General features: G+C 29.9%; 3 protein-coding genes across 4 annotated transcripts in view; 2 read left to right on the forward strand and 1 right to left on the reverse strand.

Annotated features, from left to right (window-relative positions):
* The window catches only part of LOC130445913 (serine/threonine-protein phosphatase 2A 56 kDa regulatory subunit epsilon isoform), a 54,570-nt gene extending 45,218 nt beyond the window's left edge, over nucleotides 1-9,352 (reverse strand). For both annotated transcript variants that reach the window (XM_056781813.1, XM_056781814.1), the window contains exons 1-3: nucleotides 8,436-9,352; nucleotides 4,863-5,059; nucleotides 2,369-2,694 (exon numbers count right to left, since the gene is read on the reverse strand). In XM_056781813.1, coding sequence (XP_056637791.1) covers nucleotides 2,369-2,694; nucleotides 4,863-5,059; nucleotides 8,436-8,574 — 662 coding nt within the window. In that variant the 5' untranslated portion in view covers nucleotides 8,575-9,352. The remainder of the gene's footprint in view (nucleotides 1-2,368; nucleotides 2,695-4,862; nucleotides 5,060-8,435) is intronic.
* A 7,329-nt stretch (nucleotides 9,353-16,681) lies between these two features.
* LOC130445849 (uncharacterized) lies at nucleotides 16,682-17,533 on the forward strand. Its single transcript, XM_056781736.1, has one exon. It carries the CDS (start codon nucleotides 16,682-16,684, stop codon nucleotides 17,531-17,533), a length of 852 nt encoding a protein of 283 aa, XP_056637714.1.
* A 1,096-nt stretch (nucleotides 17,534-18,629) lies between these two features.
* Nucleotides 18,630-20,042, forward strand: LOC130445850 (uncharacterized). Its single transcript, XM_056781737.1, has one exon. It carries the CDS (start codon nucleotides 18,630-18,632, stop codon nucleotides 20,040-20,042), a length of 1,413 nt encoding a protein of 470 aa, XP_056637715.1.
* The last annotated feature ends 947 nt before the right edge of the window (nucleotides 20,043-20,989 follow it).

Raw genomic sequence — 20,989 nt, forward strand, 5'->3', positions numbered from 1 at the left:
CAGTTAAATCTGCATCCATTACAATTAACGATCACAGGGCGTTGAAGACTATGAATCTGAGTTTCAAGAAATTCCAAACAAACCACACATTACTCAACGACTTAGTTGACTTAGTTCGTGACTTGAATTTGTCAAAAAAGTAATCAAAACTCTCAAGAGCTCATTTAAAAGATGGAGACTTGATGTAATGTAATGATATAAATGGGGTGATGGAGAATTTGAATATCGAATTTAACCCCTCTCATTAGTGTTTATTCATAGACGCTTCTAAAACTAGCAGTTTTAATGCAAAACAGAAAAATATTTCCTTCTGTACCCCTGGCCCATGCTGCTAAAATGAAAGAAACTTCAGCTGGGTTATACCAATTCTGCTTTTTTCTTTGTGAAGTTGATAGTCGGGATAAAAGAAACCATTATCATAAAAAAGTACGACTTAAATGAGCATCTTTAAGCCTTGAATAGAAAAAAGTATTTACCACTTTTAGAATCTTCCAAAGTCCTTCTTACACCATTGTATGATAAATTAAGACTAATTCAAATTTTTTTAAGAGATGGATTACAATGCGAGCGGATTTTTGTATATAAAAGGAAAATTCCCTAAAAAAAGGGCGCAGAAATAAAAGTTGATCTAAAATCGGAAGATATAATGAGCATGGATATTTTAAAAAATTGTCTACATAACCATATGAGTGAGTACAAAAAGTTTGCTTGCGAGTTGTTGGCTTATCAAGCATTAGGGTGCAACATGTCACTCAAGATTCATTTTTTAGACTCCCATCTAGATTTGGTCCTGAGAATTTTGGAGCTGTGAGCGATCAGCACAGGGAGAAATTCCATCAGGCCATTTCACAGAGGGTAAAGTGCTATCAGAGTAAATAGAGTCCAAGGATGTTGACCAATTACTATTGGACATTCAAAAGAGACCATCCAGGAGCTATAATGAATTCATAATAGAAATTTTTTTATGTTCATTATTGGTTGAAATATTTTAATTAAATCAATCAATAAAGTTCTCGACAAATATTTTTCTTTACTTATTTTTACTAACAAGCATGAATTATACATGATATGAGTAAAGTTCGTAAGGCACAACAAGGTTTGAATTTTATTCATTTAAATATCAAAATTTCGATATTGATATTCAAGTAAAACCGATAAATCACATTTAAACATCCACATATGCCTTAAAACTGGAAACAGAGTTTTAAAAAGGGTCACTAAGGTCGCGCATGAACAATTTATAAAATTACAATTTGTAAATAAAAGTTTTTTTAAACCATTAGTGACCAAATGCAACTAAAGTTGCATGACAATTCTCCAGAATAACAAATTTGTAGCTTCTAGACAAACAGTTATTTTCTTTCTAATGAAGCTATTATTTTCATATTCATGAATACTATTTTTACTATGATCAAAAAACTATGTTCAAATTTTGATGCAACTAAAGTTGCTGCTTTTTTTCAGGAGAAACTGAAAAATTTTTCATATTCAGCTCAATCTCTATTATCTATAGGCCGAATTCAGTTTCACAAATATGTGAAAAAAAATTTATATTCTTGATATATTGAGAATATAACTTGAATAAATTTAAGAAAAAAGTCTTGTGAGAATAGAGACATTATGTGTAAATTAGGTAAATTATAGATAATTACCCCTACAAGATAAACATTAATTTTCATAAGATGTATGGGGTAAATGTCAAAAGATTTCCAATGGGAAATTGAATATGGTCTATGAATAGACTCAAATGACTCTAGTTCATATGGGAGAAATCGATTTGATCGACCAATTCATCCCCACATATAGGATTAGAATAAGATTTAATGGTCGAAAGAAGGGTATTGCATGGACGATTAGATTCTAAAACAGAATTTTTGCAATTCCAGGGGGAATGTGTTGTAGTCCTGAATCACACCTAGCTTATATAGCATTCTCCTGTATAACTTTATTTATTGCAGTTAGATCATTTAATTGAGAAAAGGGTATCCAAACTTATGTGAGAAATACAATCTTCACTCCAACAGGAATGTTTTTTGGTACCATAAACCATAAAATGTCACTTTTTGAGGTGGAAAAAATTAATAAAATACATTAATAAAAAACTTAAGATTCTAATTCACACAGTGGATTCATAATTTTGTAATAACTTTTTTTATTGATGAAAATAATTGAGCTGAATTGCTTGAAAAAAATTACTCCTCAAATGATCAGTAGCAAATTTAGTTGCTTGGGCTAACTCCATTGATGATTATTTATTCAAGACCATTTTGGATTTAAAAAATTTTAAAAAAAGTTTAGGAAATTAATGTGTTAAAACTCTGAAAAACCTATACAATAGCTTAAACAGAAAGAAGAATTGAATACTTACCTCAAAAAAATGTTATTAATTTGTTTTCGAATAAAGGCTCGCAGACCTAAAAATTTCCCATAAATACGGTGCAATACTGTTTTCAGGAAATCTCTTTCCCTCGGATCTTCCGAATCGAACAATTCTAGCAGTTGTAGAACAAATTTCTGATCAATTACACGTTTTCCTATTGTCGGTTGAAAGTCTGAACTCTCCAAGAACCTTAGAAAAAATTCATAAACCAATTGGAGATGAGGCCAGCTCGCTTCCAATGTAGGATCATCTTCTTCTGGGTCAAAATCAGGGTTTTCACTTGGGGGTAACGTTCTAAATAGATTTGCAGATATCTAGAAAAAAATTTATATGTGTAAGTTGAGAACTTTTTTTATAGATAAATTAGGTCGTCGCCTGCAGACTATACAATACACTAGCGTCCATCGGCATTTTCCTGTATATTTTGTACACTACAAATATTAAAACCATTTTCCGAATTCGTGCTCGCCTTTTGCTACATGATGAATTTTGTGAAGGACGTCCAAAATCGGCTCTTGTATCAGAAAACATACTTTAATGAGCCATTCTTTAAATATTTATGCTGTCATCCAGACCATCTTATCATAGTTCTGTGGTAGAGATTTAAAACCAGAACAATAACAAGCCATTTCTATAACTATTGGCTCCAAATAAGAAGTCATTACGTTACTAACTTGACTTACAGTTCTGCCCCTAGAGTTGCACTTGAAAAATATATGATAAGGTATATTGGGTATATTTCATTTTGATAAATTACATACACAGCTACATAATGTAAATTGACGATTTTACTATTCTTATTTTCACCATGGCACTCAGCTGATATGTAGGAATTAATTGTTCAGAAAAATCGAGTATTCAACACAGAAAGGTTACATACTGTTCGAAAAATTTTTGATGCTATTTTATTATTGTATGAGAACTAAGGAAATAGTTTCTATTAGTTAATTGAAATCCACAAGTCCGAAAGATTTACTTTTTATTCTAAGTACTATACATTTTTGGAATAACCATTTATAGAACAATCCAAAAATGTACAGAATGTTCTGTTTGAAAAATAAAGAGTGATGACCATTGAGAGAAGGGGCAAAGTTATTTAAAGTACATATAAACAAAAATCATCGCGATTTATGTGATTTTTGACGCATTTTTCATTTTTAAGTGGTTTTCACATTTATATAGAGTCCATAGTTTTCATTGAAATTCTTTGTATATGAACAAGTTATAATTCTCAGATATTAAAATAAATTGGATTTTTTAATGATAAATCGAATATATAATCCATTAAGACCTTCTACACTTAGTGGTGATGTGTATTAATGGTTATGTTTGTGTAAATTTCCTCCATTCTGAGATCCTTTGCTGCTTCTTTCCAATTTATTACTCATTCATTCAATATTCCGCTTATAGCTTCATCTCACGAATTTCTGCCTCTCTGTTTGCTTTTATTTCCAATTTTTGCTTTCCACATTCTTTTAACAGGTCATTCTTCATTCATCCATTGTAAGTACCCCCACCATTATAATAAACTTTCCTCCATATAATCGAATTTAGGTTGTATATTTAGGTCTTTTCTTATATTTATGTTTTTTATTTTATCTTTTTTATCACATCCAAATGTTAGAATTGGTCTATATATTATTTTGAAGATTCTTAGCCTCGCGTCTCTGGATATTTCTTTTATATATATATATATATATATATATATATATATATATATATATATATAATAGTTTATTGATTTTTGCAATTCTGTTTTGTTTTCGTCTATTGTCTCAATTAAAACAATGTATTTCTTTATGATTTCATCCATTAATATGATGAATAGTAATGGACTTTTTCCTTGTCTTAATCCCATATTTGCTGTGAAGCCTTTTTATTTTTGATTATTTATTAGTACTGCATTCTCATTGTTTTCATAAATATTTTGTATTATCTTTATAATTTTTATGTTAACTCGTTTGTCGACCAGTATCCTCAATATTTTTTCTATTGGACTCCATCAAAGGCTTTTTCTGAGTCTAGGAAGTCCACGTACTTCCTTTTTCTGTCATCTATTTATTTAGACATGATCTTGTGTGCTTCTTCCCATGCGAAATTTAAACAAAGCTTTAAAAAGTATAAACTATTATCATTTCTATAAAAAGTCAGTCAATTGGAACTTACATGTTACCATAAAATATCACTCAAAAATGTATACACCTAGTAAAATGCAATTTAAATTCATTAACTGATTAATCAACTTAAAATATGAAAATGATACAAAGAAGATCATAGTAACCAATTTGTTAATGCATTATCTATGAGAATATAAATTTTGTTTGTTTGCATTTCAATAAAATGAAAATCAATAAGTAGATCACATAAAATGAAAGGATTAAAGATCAACAATAATATTTTGAAATGGAGAAATCAGTGCAATGTCTTAAGCACATTATATTATAGTTGAAAAGTGGATAATTCTAGATGAGCATTCACTTACCATTTTAATAATTTCAGGATAAACTGGCTCAGTGAGAACACCCCTTCCTCCTGTTATGTAATCAACCAATTCATTCAAAGTACATCTTTTAACTTCTTTTCCCTTCAAATCAGCTACGGGATCCATAAAATCAAATGCAACACAGCACTGTCTAAGTTTACGTATAAACAATTCTTCTTGTTCAGACGCTGGTACATCTACAAGAAAAAAATCATGTTTTGTTAAATCTTTATGAACAATGAAACCAAATTTTAGTCTTCCATTCTTTATTGTAAATTTTAAAATGTATAAATTACATTCTCTGAAAGAAGACCGCATTATTGATGTATAACTACACATACAGTGAATTGGTTCATATAGGACTGCAAACACCTGATAATTTCTAATTTAACATAGCAAAAACTGTTAAGTAATTTATGTATTAAAATTACCTATAATTAAATTGGTTGTTGTAGAAAAAAATATGGAGCATCTACTTTATATTCAGACAAAAAAATGCTTTGACTTTTTTATGAATGAAATTATGATCAAACATCATTATACCCATTATTACTAGTTAAAATATATATTAATACTAATAAAGATTTGAAAAAATTTTCTGTTCAGTTATATTGGATGATTTAAAGCCTATTAGCTTTATATTAAGTGCAATAATAATTTTTATCAACCAATATTTTAGCACCAATTTCATAATTATAGCCTCCAAATATAGGATGCATAAATCCAAGGTTATTTTACAATTGTAACAACAATATATTTTCAAAAAATTCACTCCTAACACTAGAATACTTAAATTAATTTGCTGATATTATATAAATGATACAAAAGTATCATTACAATACTTAAAGGAAAAAATTTATAAAATAAATGGATAAGAAAGTAGATTTGCACTTAGATTTGACAAATCTAATAGAAAACAAAAAGCAGAAACACTTAGAATTTTGTCAATATAATATGCTACAAGGACTAGAAGATAATAATTTATTCAATTTTATAATATGGCCAGTTAAATTATAGTTTTCCACATCAAAAGTATTCAATAGAAAAAATAGATAGCTAAAATATCTCTCATTTGAGAAAATGAACTTGTATTCAATATGTTGTCCACTCTGTATATTTATAATAAATTTATATTTGGATTTAGACCAAAACAGTTTGAAATGCCAATATTTTTATGTGTTTTAAAACCAATTTTTGATCAAAAGACACTAAAAAGATTTACAACAAAAACATCTCTGAGATGTAAGACATTTATTTTGTTTTATAAAATCATTTTTAAATTTTTTTTTTATTTCTTCCTTTTGTATAAAACATTTTTAGTTGCCTATAGTCAACAAAGAATTAAACGAGGGATTAATTTGTATTGACAAGCCTGGTAGTTTCTATTTGTAGCATAGATTTGAATAGAATTGTAAAAATACACAGAACCATAGGAAGACAGGAAAATGTGAAAAATAATGCTATACTATAGCTAACTAAACAATTCAATAATTAGAAATACATTTCATCATAAATTCTACAGATAGGATCAAAGCAGACCAATATAATATTATAATAGGTTACATTCTATGACACAAGCACACTAAAAATGAGATATTAGAGGAAAACAATACTTAGAAATAAATAAACAGAACTTAAATAGGGGGATACAGAAAACATAAATGGCCAAGATTTGTGGGAAGTATAATATAACAAGCAGCAAAAGACATATGGCATTTTCAAAGCAAACATTGTGGTGGTCAGAAGAACTGAACAAGAGATAATAAGAAACAAACATTTAAAGAAGAGCGAAAATATGTTGAAATATAAGCACAAAATTACTGAAACAAATTCATAGAAAGATTTTGGAAATAAATGAAAACCAAAATTGATTTTACTCAATGTTAAGTAAAAAGGAAACAAGTAGAAATTAAAAACAGGAAAAATTTTAGAGAAAATAAGTGAAACAAATAGAAGAGAAAATAGGGAGAAAATCATTATCAAATTTCCAATTGTTCCACAATTACCACAAAACAATGAGGGAACTTGATAATAAATTTGTCTTTAGCATTTTGTATCATAGCGAGTAAGACATTCTGCATTTCCTGTCTGAATCAGACTTTTCTGTCAGGGTATCAGTTCTGTTAAGATAGTCTAGTCTTTGGATATCAGAAAAAAAGCTGGGTCAGAATAGTATTTTTGCAGGCAATTTAAATGAAATTTTCCTATACAATAGAATTCTTGCATCTAATTTGTACTTCATACAACTAATATTGGGCGTTTTGCCATTTAATAGTGCCCTAGTTCTCTTTTTCTTTCTTTTTTGCTTAGAGTACATTTAGAGAAAGTTCACTATCTGGATGAAATAATTTGTATCTCTTCCCTACTCATTTCAATTCACTAACTTTTGTTTAGAAGAATTTTAACAAACCAATTTATTTAATGAAGGTATGTTACATTACATCAACTTAGATAGGTGAATGAATTTCCATAAGAAATAAGTTTACTAAAAATTTATAGAAACTGGAAAAATCAAAATTGAAATTGGGAAAATTATATATATATATATATATATATATATATATATATATATATATACATAATCTATTAAAATTTGTTAAATTTTTTTGAGCGTTGTTTAGGTTTATATCATCTATACTTTTACTTTTTCCCTGTATTTGTATTTGATCAATATAGTTCCTCAAAAATATATTTTTGTTATTTTTTTTTTAGCTTATTTTGTACATACAATCTGAATTGCCCTTTGTAGAGCTCTATTCTTGGTTCCTCATTTGTTATTCTTGTATTTATTTATTTCTGCATAATTTTCACTTAGTTTTGGTGACAATTCTACTCAAGTGTTCATTTTCCATTCTTTCTCTATATCCAGATTAATATAAATGTTATTGTCTTATGTCATTTTCCGTTTCTCTTTCCAGAAGCCTTTTTTTCACTTATATACTAATTTTCTATATATCTTAGTTATATTCACAATCATTATTGTCATTTAATCATTTAAAAACATTGTAATATTAGTTTTAGCATTTCTTCTTTTACGTTTTACATTTATAATCTTTTTTAATATCAAAATACTCAAAATCATTCAATCATATAAAAATATGATCAAATTAAATTTCACATTTATACTTCTATTCTTTAATATTTAAAATCATTTCATATTCTTACCCAATCTACTAAAATACTCATGAAATATATTAATTTTAATGTGTGGACCTTTGAAACAATTTCAATCACATTATATTTTAAAAAAAGGTTGAGTACTGTATATTTGACCTTGAATATTGTGGATAAAAATTGATTTAGGTTTACCTATATAATGTGGATATATATAAAATTATTATATTAATATGTTTTATAATAAACTACATTTATATAATGCATAAGCGAATTTACATCATCACTGTCAGTAGCAGATTTGTTAGTTTTCTATATTTATTCCAGATAACTGGTAAATATTATATTACATAATAAAGCTTTCCCAACTTTTCACTACTAAATACAAGAAGTGCAAAGTCACTCAAAAAGTTAGCCTAGGTCAGGTTTGATATTAATAATTCAAAGGATGTCACTTACCTTTAAGAAGAGGTAATGGTTGAAGTTCAACATCTTGAGAGTTTCGATATCTAGAGCTACCTTGAGACTTTTTGGTCTTCTTCTTGAGTGATCTTTTGGCAAATGGATCAATTCTATCGACGAACGCCGTCGTCGACATTGTGGACTATAGAAACCTTCAGCAATAACAAAAATAACAATGAAACACTATTTACAAAGGGGTCAGTATAAGATCACTCTGCATTTCACTATTTCAATTTTTTGTCAAATTATAAAAAATTTCAAACGAATCATTTGGGTATATTTATAGTCCAGAATTTATGAATGATTGCTAAATATCAATGACAAGCCACAAGGTGTGTGCTTATACTTTAGAGCACGCCCAATTATCAAGTCGTTTGATTTTATGATGAATATTTTGTAAAATTTAAATTAATTGGAATAAGAATAGTCTAAGTATGCAAATATGGAAATAAAAATCACTTCAAAAATCTTTTATAGGTATGTTCACTAAACTGCCAAGCCATTCCCGTATTTTCACCCGCCATCAGCTGGTTATTCCTACACAAAATTATTAGAAATTAACTATTTCTGAACACTTAGTTTAAGTTTACACATAGCTCACATAACAAATGATTTCGACAGTTTATTCGTTTCACTTCACATTAACTTAAGGCTGTTGAAATTATCCCTAATATTTTTTAATTTCGGTGATTGCGATGCCGTAGGTACCTAGGACTGAAAATAGATGGGAGGTATGCACTGGTCAATAGTATATCTAAACTGTCATTTAGTAGTTCGAAAAATTAATACATCACTTCTAGAAATAAGAAAAAAAATTACAATCGCCCGTATAAATTTTTACATTACATAGAAACCTTTTTATAATTAATTATAATATTTTAACACTTCTTTTTACTGGTTATTTTAGAAAAATCGAAATCCCCTTAAACTCCGTTCATTTATTGAACGATAACTGTTATATGTCAACCATCGCTGCTCCTATATTAAAGTGTACCATCACTTTTATACGACAATGATATAAAAGAAATTCTCATATACGACAAATGTAAAATAATTTTAATAAACAATATTTGACTTATTGTAAAATTTTATATAATAGCTTTTTTCAACCCATGTGCAAATAAATTAGGTTGGCTACATTGTAACATGTGAAAAAATAACTTCTGTATCTTTATTAAAAAACTGATTATGATTATTCTCATCATATCAAAGATTAGAAATATACTCTGTATCAAACAAAATGATCCTGATAGTGAACGTAAAATCTTTTATGTATGTGATTTCAATAAAATTATGAAAGGAAACAAAACAATTATTTCATTCTAAAATATCGATTTATTTGAATACAGATGATAATACATACAAAAATATACCATGTGGGTGAGGTAATACTTAAAACTCGATGGTTTATTGTTACATATTAGTACCAAATTGTCTTCTAAATTGTTCCCGTATGAATTGAATTGTTTTATCTAGTTTTAGTTCCTTTATATTAGAAGATTGAAAAATACAATCCCCAACAAAATTAACTCATATTTTATTTTTTCAGAGTTAAAAATATTTCAATGAATGTGAGAATAAAACTTCACTCATTATAATATTAATAAATTTTTAATTTCAAAAACTATTGTAGACAAAGCTCTTATGCGACTATAAAAGTTATCGCATTTATTGAGGCCAGAGTGTTAGCTGGCCATAGCATTACATAAACTAAACTGTTTAGTTTACGAAACTCGAGTCGGACAGTGTAATTGCGAGTGTTGTTGTAAACAGTATATTTAGTATTAATATCACCAACGGTTCCAGAAATTCCAACTTAATCCATCTGTGAGCATTAAGACGTTCACCATGTTAGTACAACGCCCTACACCATTACTGATCGGCCATCATACGCAGAGTTGTATGCACAACTTAATTTATGGTTTTTTTTTGGTTGATAACATCATAAAATATTGGCGAAGCGAAATAGATTAAACAAACATTTTTCTTTATACTTAAAGTCGTAAATATTGATGTGGATATGCATCAGTATACATCCATGGACCTCTGGCCTGGTCTTGATTTCTTCTCATGATTTGGAATCGCCTTAAAGCTCTGAGAATTATGCTAGATTATGTTAATTGTATTTGTGAGAAGCCTTCTTCAATTATGATTTTGAGAATCGATGCAATAAATGCAGCATACTGCTGCGTAAAATTGTGATTTTGAGTATCGATAGGGTCAATGTAAGCAGTACAACAATGTTTTAGAAATCTTTTAGAAGAAAAGGATATAAACAAGCTCAATAATAACAGATGAAATATGTACAGAAGAAATACAACAATCAATATGGAATCTTGAACTAGGAAAGGCATCAGGAGTAGATCAAATAACGACAGACATGGAAATAAGAACAAACATTAAAAACCTTAATAAAAAAATTAGGGGACACAAAAAGGATCACATAAACTAGTACAAAAATCAAGATATATACGAGAATAATGAAACACAGACTAACAGATGAACTAAAAAAACCATAGAAGAATCGTAAAAAGGATTGAGGACAAACAGAGACACAACAGATACAAACTTCACAATTAAACAAATTACTGAAGAAGATACACCTGTGTTTTTAATAGATCTTGAAAAAGCATTCGACAGAATCATTAGAAATGACATGAGGAAAATCCTACAATACAGAGAAATAGGAGTAAAACTAATAAAGAAAGCAAAAGCTTTATATAAGCAGAATGTTAGAGTTAGATAAGAAGTATCACATATGTTTGAAACAAGTAGTACAGCAAGGATATATAGTGAACCCAAAATAGAAGTATTGAAATATCGGACTCAAACTTAAAATTATACAATGCCAATTTATAAAAAATGAATATGAAAATAATGATAAGCTGAAAGGAAAAGACACAAAATAAAACTAGAAGGATAAATAAAAAATTAAGGAGACCAGAAGTTTTAAATACCTTAATACAAGATGGAAGACTATAACAATAGATTGGAGCAACTGGAAGATTTTTCACTGCAATCGAGACACAGTTCCTAACTTATAAGGCAATACCAAAACAAATAAAGATAAAAAATAATGAGTTTTATTATTTCAAATGGATCACCTTATATATTTGGTATTTTTAGAAATCCTTAAGAAATACTAATTATTTTTTATCTAATATTCTCTATTTTAAATGCCATATATTTTGCAACATTCCTGACTGCTCAATACTTATTTCTGTGGTAATCCTATCTTCTAATTCCTGAATATTGGCAGATTTTGTTTCCTAAACGATGTTTTTTAAGTAAGAAATAGTCTAAAGGATTCATGTTGGGTGATCGCGGGGGCCATTTGATAAGACCACGCCTTCCAATATATCTTCTGGGAAGCATATTATTGAGGTATTTCTAATAATGAAGTTTATTATACACGCAACTCGACCTCCTGGACGACCACCTATAAGGTGGTATAAAAGCTGGTCCTCAGCATCCCAACTACTCCTGGCGAACCCTTGATGAAAATACAGGACCTAGTCCTAACATAAGAAGAAAAAGTTTATTATTATAGACGTAATCGACAATACTTACTTGGATTTGGAAATATCCGAGCCAATTCAGGTATAATACTATTTTCCAATAAATCTAAATACGCCGGATCATTTAAGTTACCCTCAATGAAAAAGGGACCAATTATTTTGTCACCTATTCAATCCCATACATTCAGTTTTTCGGAATATCGGGTATGGGGTTCACGCATTCAACGTCGATTGTTACGTGACCAGAATCTGCAATATTACATAAAAAATTTGGATCGTTTTGATTGTAACATTTTTCCATCATTACTCTTCATGTCTATCAAAATCGTTATCTTACAACTCTTGAACCAAAGTTACTTTGTTTGGATGGAATTTATTATCACGTAAAATTTTTATTACGGATATTTGCAAAATATCAAGTTCCTTGGATAATTATCTAATACTCAAGTTTCCTGGATATTTATCTAGTACTCAAGTGTGGATCGTCTTCTAACACAAAGATCTAAAGATTTATTTTGAGTTGATACAGCTTTTTTGCGCCCTACTTTGGATAAATCTTTTACTGAATCAGTTTCATTAAACTTCTTTCCTAATTTACTGACAGTAGATCTTGTTATGGGATTTCGGTTAGGATATACATTATTTAAGATATAACACGTTTATAATTTATTGAAAAGTCAAATTTGTTATTGTACTAGTCATAGCCACCTAAATGTATTATTTTAACTAAAAAGGAAAGATCTGACAAGAATGTAAATACAGCCGTATCACTTGTTTACAAAAATTTATAAAAATCGTGCAAGCCGTTTCTGAGGCGTTTTATACATAAAACTCACTTTGTATATAAAGATTGAGACGTGCTATACCATCGCTCAGTGACGGATTTAGGCTTGATTTCGCCTTAGGCCCTGTTTATCGTACCGCTCTTGATGTTTGAATAAATTTTATTAATTTTAATAGATAATTTTTATTTATAATTTGAAATAAATGTATTTCGTCAGAATATAATTCTCAATTACAACTAATAAATATCAAATACATAAGTAATTAACGTTAAAAAAATAGATACATATGGTTTTTCTAATATTAGATTTTTCTCCTGATCAATTTATAGCCGGAATACTAAAAAAAACGTGAAGCAATATCAACATTTGGGTAAACAATACTACAGGGACTTCTTTAAAAGATTAAAAATTCTGACCCTTCCTTTCTTATTCATCTTTGAATCCGTTTGCCTAATTCGTTAGCACGCTTCTCCCATTTCTGATCGTTGCAAGGCTATCCACTTGGAATGCGGAGCACGACCTTTACCTACCTACTCTACGTTCAAAATTAGTTAAAAGTTCAATATTTTACAATACAAAAAATGCACAATCACTTGCCAATTGAAATCAAATCGATATCATCTTTTCCCGCATTCCGCAATAATTTGAGGACATATTTACGGGAAAGTGCCTTCTACTCTGTAAACGACTATTCTAATAATATTTAATTCCGTACATGCTGCATACTGGTTTAATTTTTGTTATGGACTTATATACTAATTATTACCCATAATTTTGTTACTCATTGAGGTTTAATTCTGTAAGTTTTATTTTATTTGTATCTTTATTTAGTTATTTGTTTGTTTTTTAATTTTTTCAAGCTTTTGTCTAAAAATTGTAACAATTTTTTGACAATAAAGAATTTTTTCTCTTTCTCTCTCATCTCGGTGATTATGTGAATGTTGCAAATATTTTGTGCGTACAACTTCCTTATTTGCTGAAGAATCTTTGAGTAAATGTTAATGAATACATTGATTTTCTAATGTCTCTTCTAAACGCCAGGATACTACTCGTCCACTACTTTATTAGCAAGATTTTATAATTCGTCTATTTCAGATAAATTATCGAGGAAATTGAAATTTTCATTTTTCATTTACCTATAACTCATCTGACTGACGTTTTCTAGTTTTTATGCGACGAGTATCATAGTGATAATAATTTTGGACTGATGTTGAAGGTAATTTAGCTTTTTATTTAAATTCAGAAAATTGACTGTCTCTTATGTTCTGAAGGAATAGGGCCCGAGAACTATAGACCTGCAAATGGATGATAAATCAGTTTTAGACTCTTGAAGCTTCTTACTAGCAGCATTAAATAGATCTAAAATTAAATTCCAAACAAAGACTAGAATTGCTGTTTCTAAATGCTGCAACTTTCGTCGCAAATCGTTAGCTTCAGATCTTGTAGTCTGTTTCTCATCTCTGCTTTCAGCAATAAATTTTAGTGCATCAATTATTGCAGACCACTTGTTAAAATTAATCTTTAAAATAATTTTTTATTATGTTAAAATAAGTCGAAAACGTGGCAACGCCGCCCAACATAAAGTTTTTTCTATTTTTTGTATTAATTAGAAATGTGTGGTTGATATATCGCCATTAAAACCCAACTAACACATGTTTTAATATTATTAATAAATAATGCAGTCCTCACATCAACAATTAGTTTATTTGAACCAGCAAAGAATTTTAAACATTTTGGTCCTTCGAGCCGGATAAATATAAGATAGAAAAATATCTAAACAGTGTAAAAACTATCTGGAATTTAACAACAATCGAGTGTGTCCAGTGGCCCAGAGAAGTGGCGAAGAAAAATATCGAGCGAAGTAACAAGCGATAGTGACTAACTGACTGAACGACTGCAATTCAGGTACTTTTTCCATACAATTCCTATTTTATTCTATTTTTTCCTTTATCTTAGGATTATTTGTTCTATTTAATCAGAAAATGGTCGAAACTCTTCAATAAACTATTGAAAATTGATTCAATTATTTCAATAAAAATTACAATTTAAATGTGTTAAGACAATTTTAGCGGTATTTTACATCGCAACAAGATATGCGACGTATTTTTTCTTACAATTTTCAATTGAACAGTTTATAATAATACAATTTATTTTCTATTCAGTCTAGGCAATTTATAATACAATTTCATTAGTTTGATTTATAAAAATCACATGCAATTATTTTAAAAGATACAAATTACTACTTTACTTACAATTTTAAGCCTAGTAAGAAGGTACAATCAATGTTAAGCAATTGAAGTTGCTATTTCATCACAATTAAGGTGCAATTTTCTGTCGTAGGTTATTTTTTGATAATAAATTACAATTTAAACTGCAATAATGCCTCCAATAGAGAATATTAACCTCACAATTTTATACCGTAAAAGAGGTACAATTAAACAAAAACTTACATTATTAGAAAAATTCATAGATAAAATTAACGAATCAGTTCCAGGATTTAATGAAATACAAATGCGATACGACAATCACTTAAATTTATTAGATGAATTTGACAAAATCCAATCGATTATAGAGTCTGAATGTAAAGAGGATGACTTAGATGAACAATTCAATGAACGCGATACATTTCAAGATAGATATTATGCTGCTTTTGATTTTTTGAAACAATTTATACAAACTTTATAACCACGTCTAGATACAAGCGTTGAACAAAATTTAAATTCAGTTTACAACATTTCGTCGAATAATTTTGATCCTCTTCAGAATGTTTTATTACCAAAGTTAAAATTACCTAGCTTTGATGGAGAGTTTCATCATTGGCTTCAATTTAAAACCAATTTTAAAACTATCATATGTGACAATACAAATTTGAATGAGAATCAGAAATTTCAGTTTTTAAAGGCGTCTCTAGAAGGGTACGCTTCTCGATTTATTGAAGGTTTAGACAGTACAGACAAACCATTTGAAAGAGCTTGGAACCTTTTAGGTGAAAGATTTGATAAAAAACAATTCTTAATCGATAGCCATTTCAAGTCTATTCCAAGTGTGCAAAATATTGTTAGAGAAAATTATATACAATTCCGTAAGTTATTAGATGAAATTTCTAAACATTTAACATCGCTAGAAGGCTTACAGTTAACTAAAGATATTTTATACGACTCCTTTATTATTTATGTTGTGTCCAATAAATTGGACAAAAATACGATTCGTGACTGGAAAGAAATGAAATATCATTCTGAATTACCAACTTTGGACGAATTTATGAATTTCTTGAAAGACAAATCTGACATTTTACAATGTTTGGACGAGTCTCAACAATCAACTAAATCCATAGGCAATTTAAGTAAGAATAAGAACAATCCAGTACATATGCTTTTATCAACAAATAAATCATTGTCCTGTAATTATTGTAAACAAGCTCATACAATTTATAAGTGTCCTCAGTTTTTAGCTTTAAATGTTGATACAAGTATTCATAAAATTAAAAATTTGCACTTATGCGAAAATTGTTTACTTGCAGGTCATGATAAACAAAATTGTAAACACGGCAAATGTACAATATGCAAAAGGAAGCACAATACACTGCTTCACAAACAATATAATGTAGTACCCCCGGCAAATAATCCTTCTAATGAACCAACAACTTCGATAAATGTAGTTGTAAACCACAATAATTCAAACACGATTTTAAAAGCGGAAACTTTCGCCAATTCACTGTTATCTACCGTCTCATGTCAAATTAAAGACAACCAAGGCAATTTTCATCAAATAAGAGCACTGCTTGATTGTGGAGCTCAATCCAATATAATAACTGAAAGGCTATGTAGTTTACTAAATATACCATTGTTACCTACCAATGTCTCAATTTCTGGAATAGGTAAATCTGTATCTTATATAAATAAAAAATGTTCTATTTCTCTTTATTCTTGCGTTAATGATCATGAATATACAATTTCATGTCGTCCCTGTAATAACTGGTAATATTCCATTTGCTTATTTTAATCCTAGTACATTAAAGATACCGGAGCATGTTCAATTATCTGATCCCAGTTTTGGATGTCCACAAGAAGTCGATTTATTGTTGGGCGCCAATATATTTTGGGATTTGTTATTAAACGAAAAAATAAAATTGGGAAATAATATGTTAGTTAACACTGTATTTGAATGGATAGTAACAGGTGCGCTTCCAATTGATAATAATAAAACAATCATGTGTAACCATTCAAGTCATATTCCTGAAGATGACCAGTTAAAGAAATTCTGGGAAATTGAAGAAATAAAAGGTAGTAATCAATTTTTATCTCAAGACGATATTGTGTGTGAGTCTTTATTTAACGAAAATACTTTCCGCATAGAAAACGGTCAGTTTGTAGTAAAATTCCCGTTAAAACAATCCCCAGAACTATTGGGCAGGTCTAAACCCGAAGCAATTAGAAGATTTAAGACATTAGAAAAACGGTTCGCGGATGTTCAATTTAAACAATTATACACCGATTTTATTCAAGAATATGAAACTTTAGGTCATATGACTAAATTAACTATTGAACCCGATGGAATTAAATACTTTTTACCACATCATGGTATTTTAAAAGAAATGAGTACGACAACTCGTTTACGCGTAGTTTTTGATGGAAGCTGTAAGACGTCTACAGGGTGGTCGCTTAACGATCTACAATATATCGACCCTAAAGTTCAGAAGGACATTATAAACATTCTTTTACGATTCAGAACATATAAATTCGTGGTTTCCGTTGACATATCAAAAATGTATCGTCAAATTCTCATAGATTGAGAGTATAGACCTTTACAACAGATACTATGGCGTGATAACCCCAAAAGTAACTTTTGCACTTATCACTTGAATACAGTTACATATGGAACTCGATCCGCTCCATATCTGGCTATCAAGTGTATTAAGACGCTAGCGGAACACAATATGAATCAATACCCCCAAGCCTGTGAAACAATACTAAAGGACATGTACGTGGACGATTTGTTGACCGGTTCTAACGATTTAATAGAATTACAAAAATTATGCAAAGACATATATGATGTCTTATCATCCGCTAATTTCATTTTAAGAAAGTGGATTTCTAATAATTTTCAAGTAGTTTGTGGCTTCAAAGATAACAATATCTCAAATGCAATTTTAGATATAGGTGATAAAGAAAGTTGTAAAACTTTGGGAATCCAATGGGACAATAAAAATGACATTCTAAAATATACAATTAAACAATTTACCCATCGAAACACAATTACTAAACGTCACATTCTTTCAATTATTGCTCAAATTTACAATCCTTTAGGGTTATTGAGCCCTTCAATAGTTATTGCAAAATTAATAATACAGAAATTATGGTCCCTACACATTAGATGGGATGAGCCTATTCCACAAGATATAGAACAAACTTGGTATCGATTTCAGAATGAACTTGGCAGTTTAAATCAATTATCTATTCCTAGAAATGCTATTTATTTAAACTATGTACTTACAGATGTCCATTGCTTCTGCATCGAGAGATGCATATTCATGTTGCATATACTTACGTAGTGTTGACGACAGCTGAAATTATAACGTTCAATTACTATGTGCCAAAACCAAAGTGTCGCCACTGAAGACAATAACAATTCCAAAACTTGAATTGTGTGCTTGTCTTCTAGGAGCACAACTAGTAAATACTGTGGTCAATGCCCTCAATTTAAAAAATATTCATTATTGTTTGTGGTCCGATTCTCAAGTCGCCCTATGTTGGATTAACACGGAACCCAATTTATTACAGACCTTCGTTGCTAATCGCGTATCTAAAATACAATCTCTCACGAACATTGAAAATTGGAGGTATGTTAGTACTAAGGAAAACCCTGCAGATTTAGCATCTCGAGGTATAATGCCTAAAATGCTGATGTCAAGTGCAATTTGGTGGAAAGGACCTCAATTTTTATTGTTACAATCATCAGATTGGCCAATTACTAATTTTTCAATTTCTAAACACGATCTCCCAGAACTAAGAAAATCTAAAACTATTTTGGTCATATCACAACATACAAAAATTTGTGATTTATTTACAAAATTCTCTTGTTTACAACGATTAAAAAGAGTCACAGCATATTGTATGCGTTTTATCAATAATGCACGAAAATCTGATACCAAAGTTATTGGCCCATTATCAGTTGAAGAATTGGAAAACACCAATACTATTTTAATTAAATTATCTCAAATGGAATCATTTTCCGAGGAGCTAGAATTACTTCGTAAAAACAAGCAATTAGATGCTAAACATAAATTTGCCTCATTAGCGCTCTTTATTGATGAGAAAGGAATCATCAGAATTGGGGGACGATTAAAAAATACTTACTTACCATTTAACATCAAACATCCAATCTTACTCTCAAGTAAACACAATTTTACCAAGCTAATTTTTAATCATAAACATAGTCAATTGTTACACCCAGGACCACAACTACTATTAAGTTCGGTTCGACAATTCTACTGGCCTGTTGGTGGTTCTATATTAGCCAAACAAACAGTGAGAAATTGCGTGAATTGTTTCAAGTTCAATCCTATTCCATTTTCCTGTCCAATGTCAAACCTACCGAATGAAAGAATTAGGCCTACGCTTCCATTTGAAGTGACCGGAGTTGATTATGCCGGCCCATTCTATATTTTGAACAAACCAGGTAAAGGAGCTAAACTTAATAAATGTTATTTGGCTATTTTCGTTTGTTTTTGCACTAAGGCAATACATTGTGAAATAGTAACTGATTTAACTTCCAACAATTTCTTAGCATGCTTAAAACGCTTTGTATCTAGACGAGGTGTTCCCAAAATAATATATTCCGATAACGGAACTACATTTCACGGCACTAACAACTTATTGAAAGATCTTAGTAAATTTTTATTTAACAATCAGGCCTCTATTGTCAATTCTACCAGTCAATATAATATACAATGGAAGTTTATTCCTCCGTACACCCCAAATCATGGAGGATTGTGGGAAGCAGCCGTTAAAAGTTGCAAATTTCATTTGAAGCGAGCTCTTATTAATAATAATGTGACTTACGAAGAAATGTGCACCTTAGTGATACAAATCGAAGGTATATTAAACTCTCGACCATTGTTTGCGCAATCAAATGACCCTAATGACTTGTCACCCATTACACCATCCCATTTCTTAATAGGTCGAGTTCTGACCTCCATTCCCAACATTGACTATACTAATACCAACAAGTATCGTTTGACTCGATTAGAACACATCCAGAAACTCTACCAACAATTTTGGCGAAGACTTTCAAGACATTAATTTCTCAGCTACATCAGCAGTACAAGTGGAAAGACGCCCCATCAACTATTTCTGTGGGCACTTTAGTCTTAATAAAAAACACCCTATATCCACCATGCCAATGGCCAATGGGAATAATTAGGAAATTATTTCCCGGAAGAGACGGCATTACAAGAGTTGCTGAAGTCCAAACCCATAAGGGACTAATTATTCGTTCCATCAGACATTTGTGTCCATTACCAAGACAAGAAGACATAGACAATTAAATCGATTTATTGCAATCTTAATACAGTGATAGACTTTGTAAACATAGGTATATATTATCAAGTAAATTTCTACAATAAGCTGTTTTGAAGGTATCCCTTCAAAGAGGGGGCTATTATGTTAAAATTAATCTTTAAAATAATTTTTTATTATGTTAAAATAAGTCGAAAACGTGGCAACGCCGCCCAACATAAAGTTTTTTCTATTTTTTGTATTAATTAGAAATGTGTGGTTGATATATCGTCATTAAAACCCAACTAACACATGTTTTAATATTATTAATAAATAATACAGTCCACTCTTAACTTTTAAATTTCTTCGCTTCACCTATATTTTCCAGCGATCGGTGGATATAGTGAATCGAGAGCCTAGGCGTGATTCCATCACTTCTATTGCTACAGGCTTGAATGTACCGAGAGACATGGTGCGTAATGAAGGGAGAAATATTGAGCCTATTGTTTACACTACTAGTCGAGGGCAAGATTGAATGCAAGAGAGGATTGGGACGGAAGAGGATGTCATGGTTGCGGAACGTGAGGCAGTGGACGGGTATACAAGATATTCAGACATTGATCCATACAGCTAGAGATGCCATGAAAAATGTGGTCGCGAACATCCATTAACGGATATGCATTAAAAGAAGAAGTTTACACTACCACTACACCAACACACAATTACAATGTCTGACGTTTCTATAACAAAGT

The sequence above is a fragment of the Diorhabda sublineata genome, chromosome 6 (assembly GCF_026230105.1).
Source record: "Diorhabda sublineata isolate icDioSubl1.1 chromosome 6, icDioSubl1.1, whole genome shotgun sequence".
Taxonomy (NCBI): domain Eukaryota; kingdom Metazoa; phylum Arthropoda; class Insecta; order Coleoptera; family Chrysomelidae; genus Diorhabda; species Diorhabda sublineata.

Coding starts and splice junctions, on each gene's coding strand:
- LOC130445849 (XM_056781736.1), top strand. CDS start 16,682: ATGAATATACAATTTCATGTCGTCCCTGTAATAACTGGTAATATTCCA.
- LOC130445850 (XM_056781737.1), top strand. CDS start 18,630: ATGCCTAAAATGCTGATGTCAAGTGCAATTTGGTGGAAAGGACCTCAA.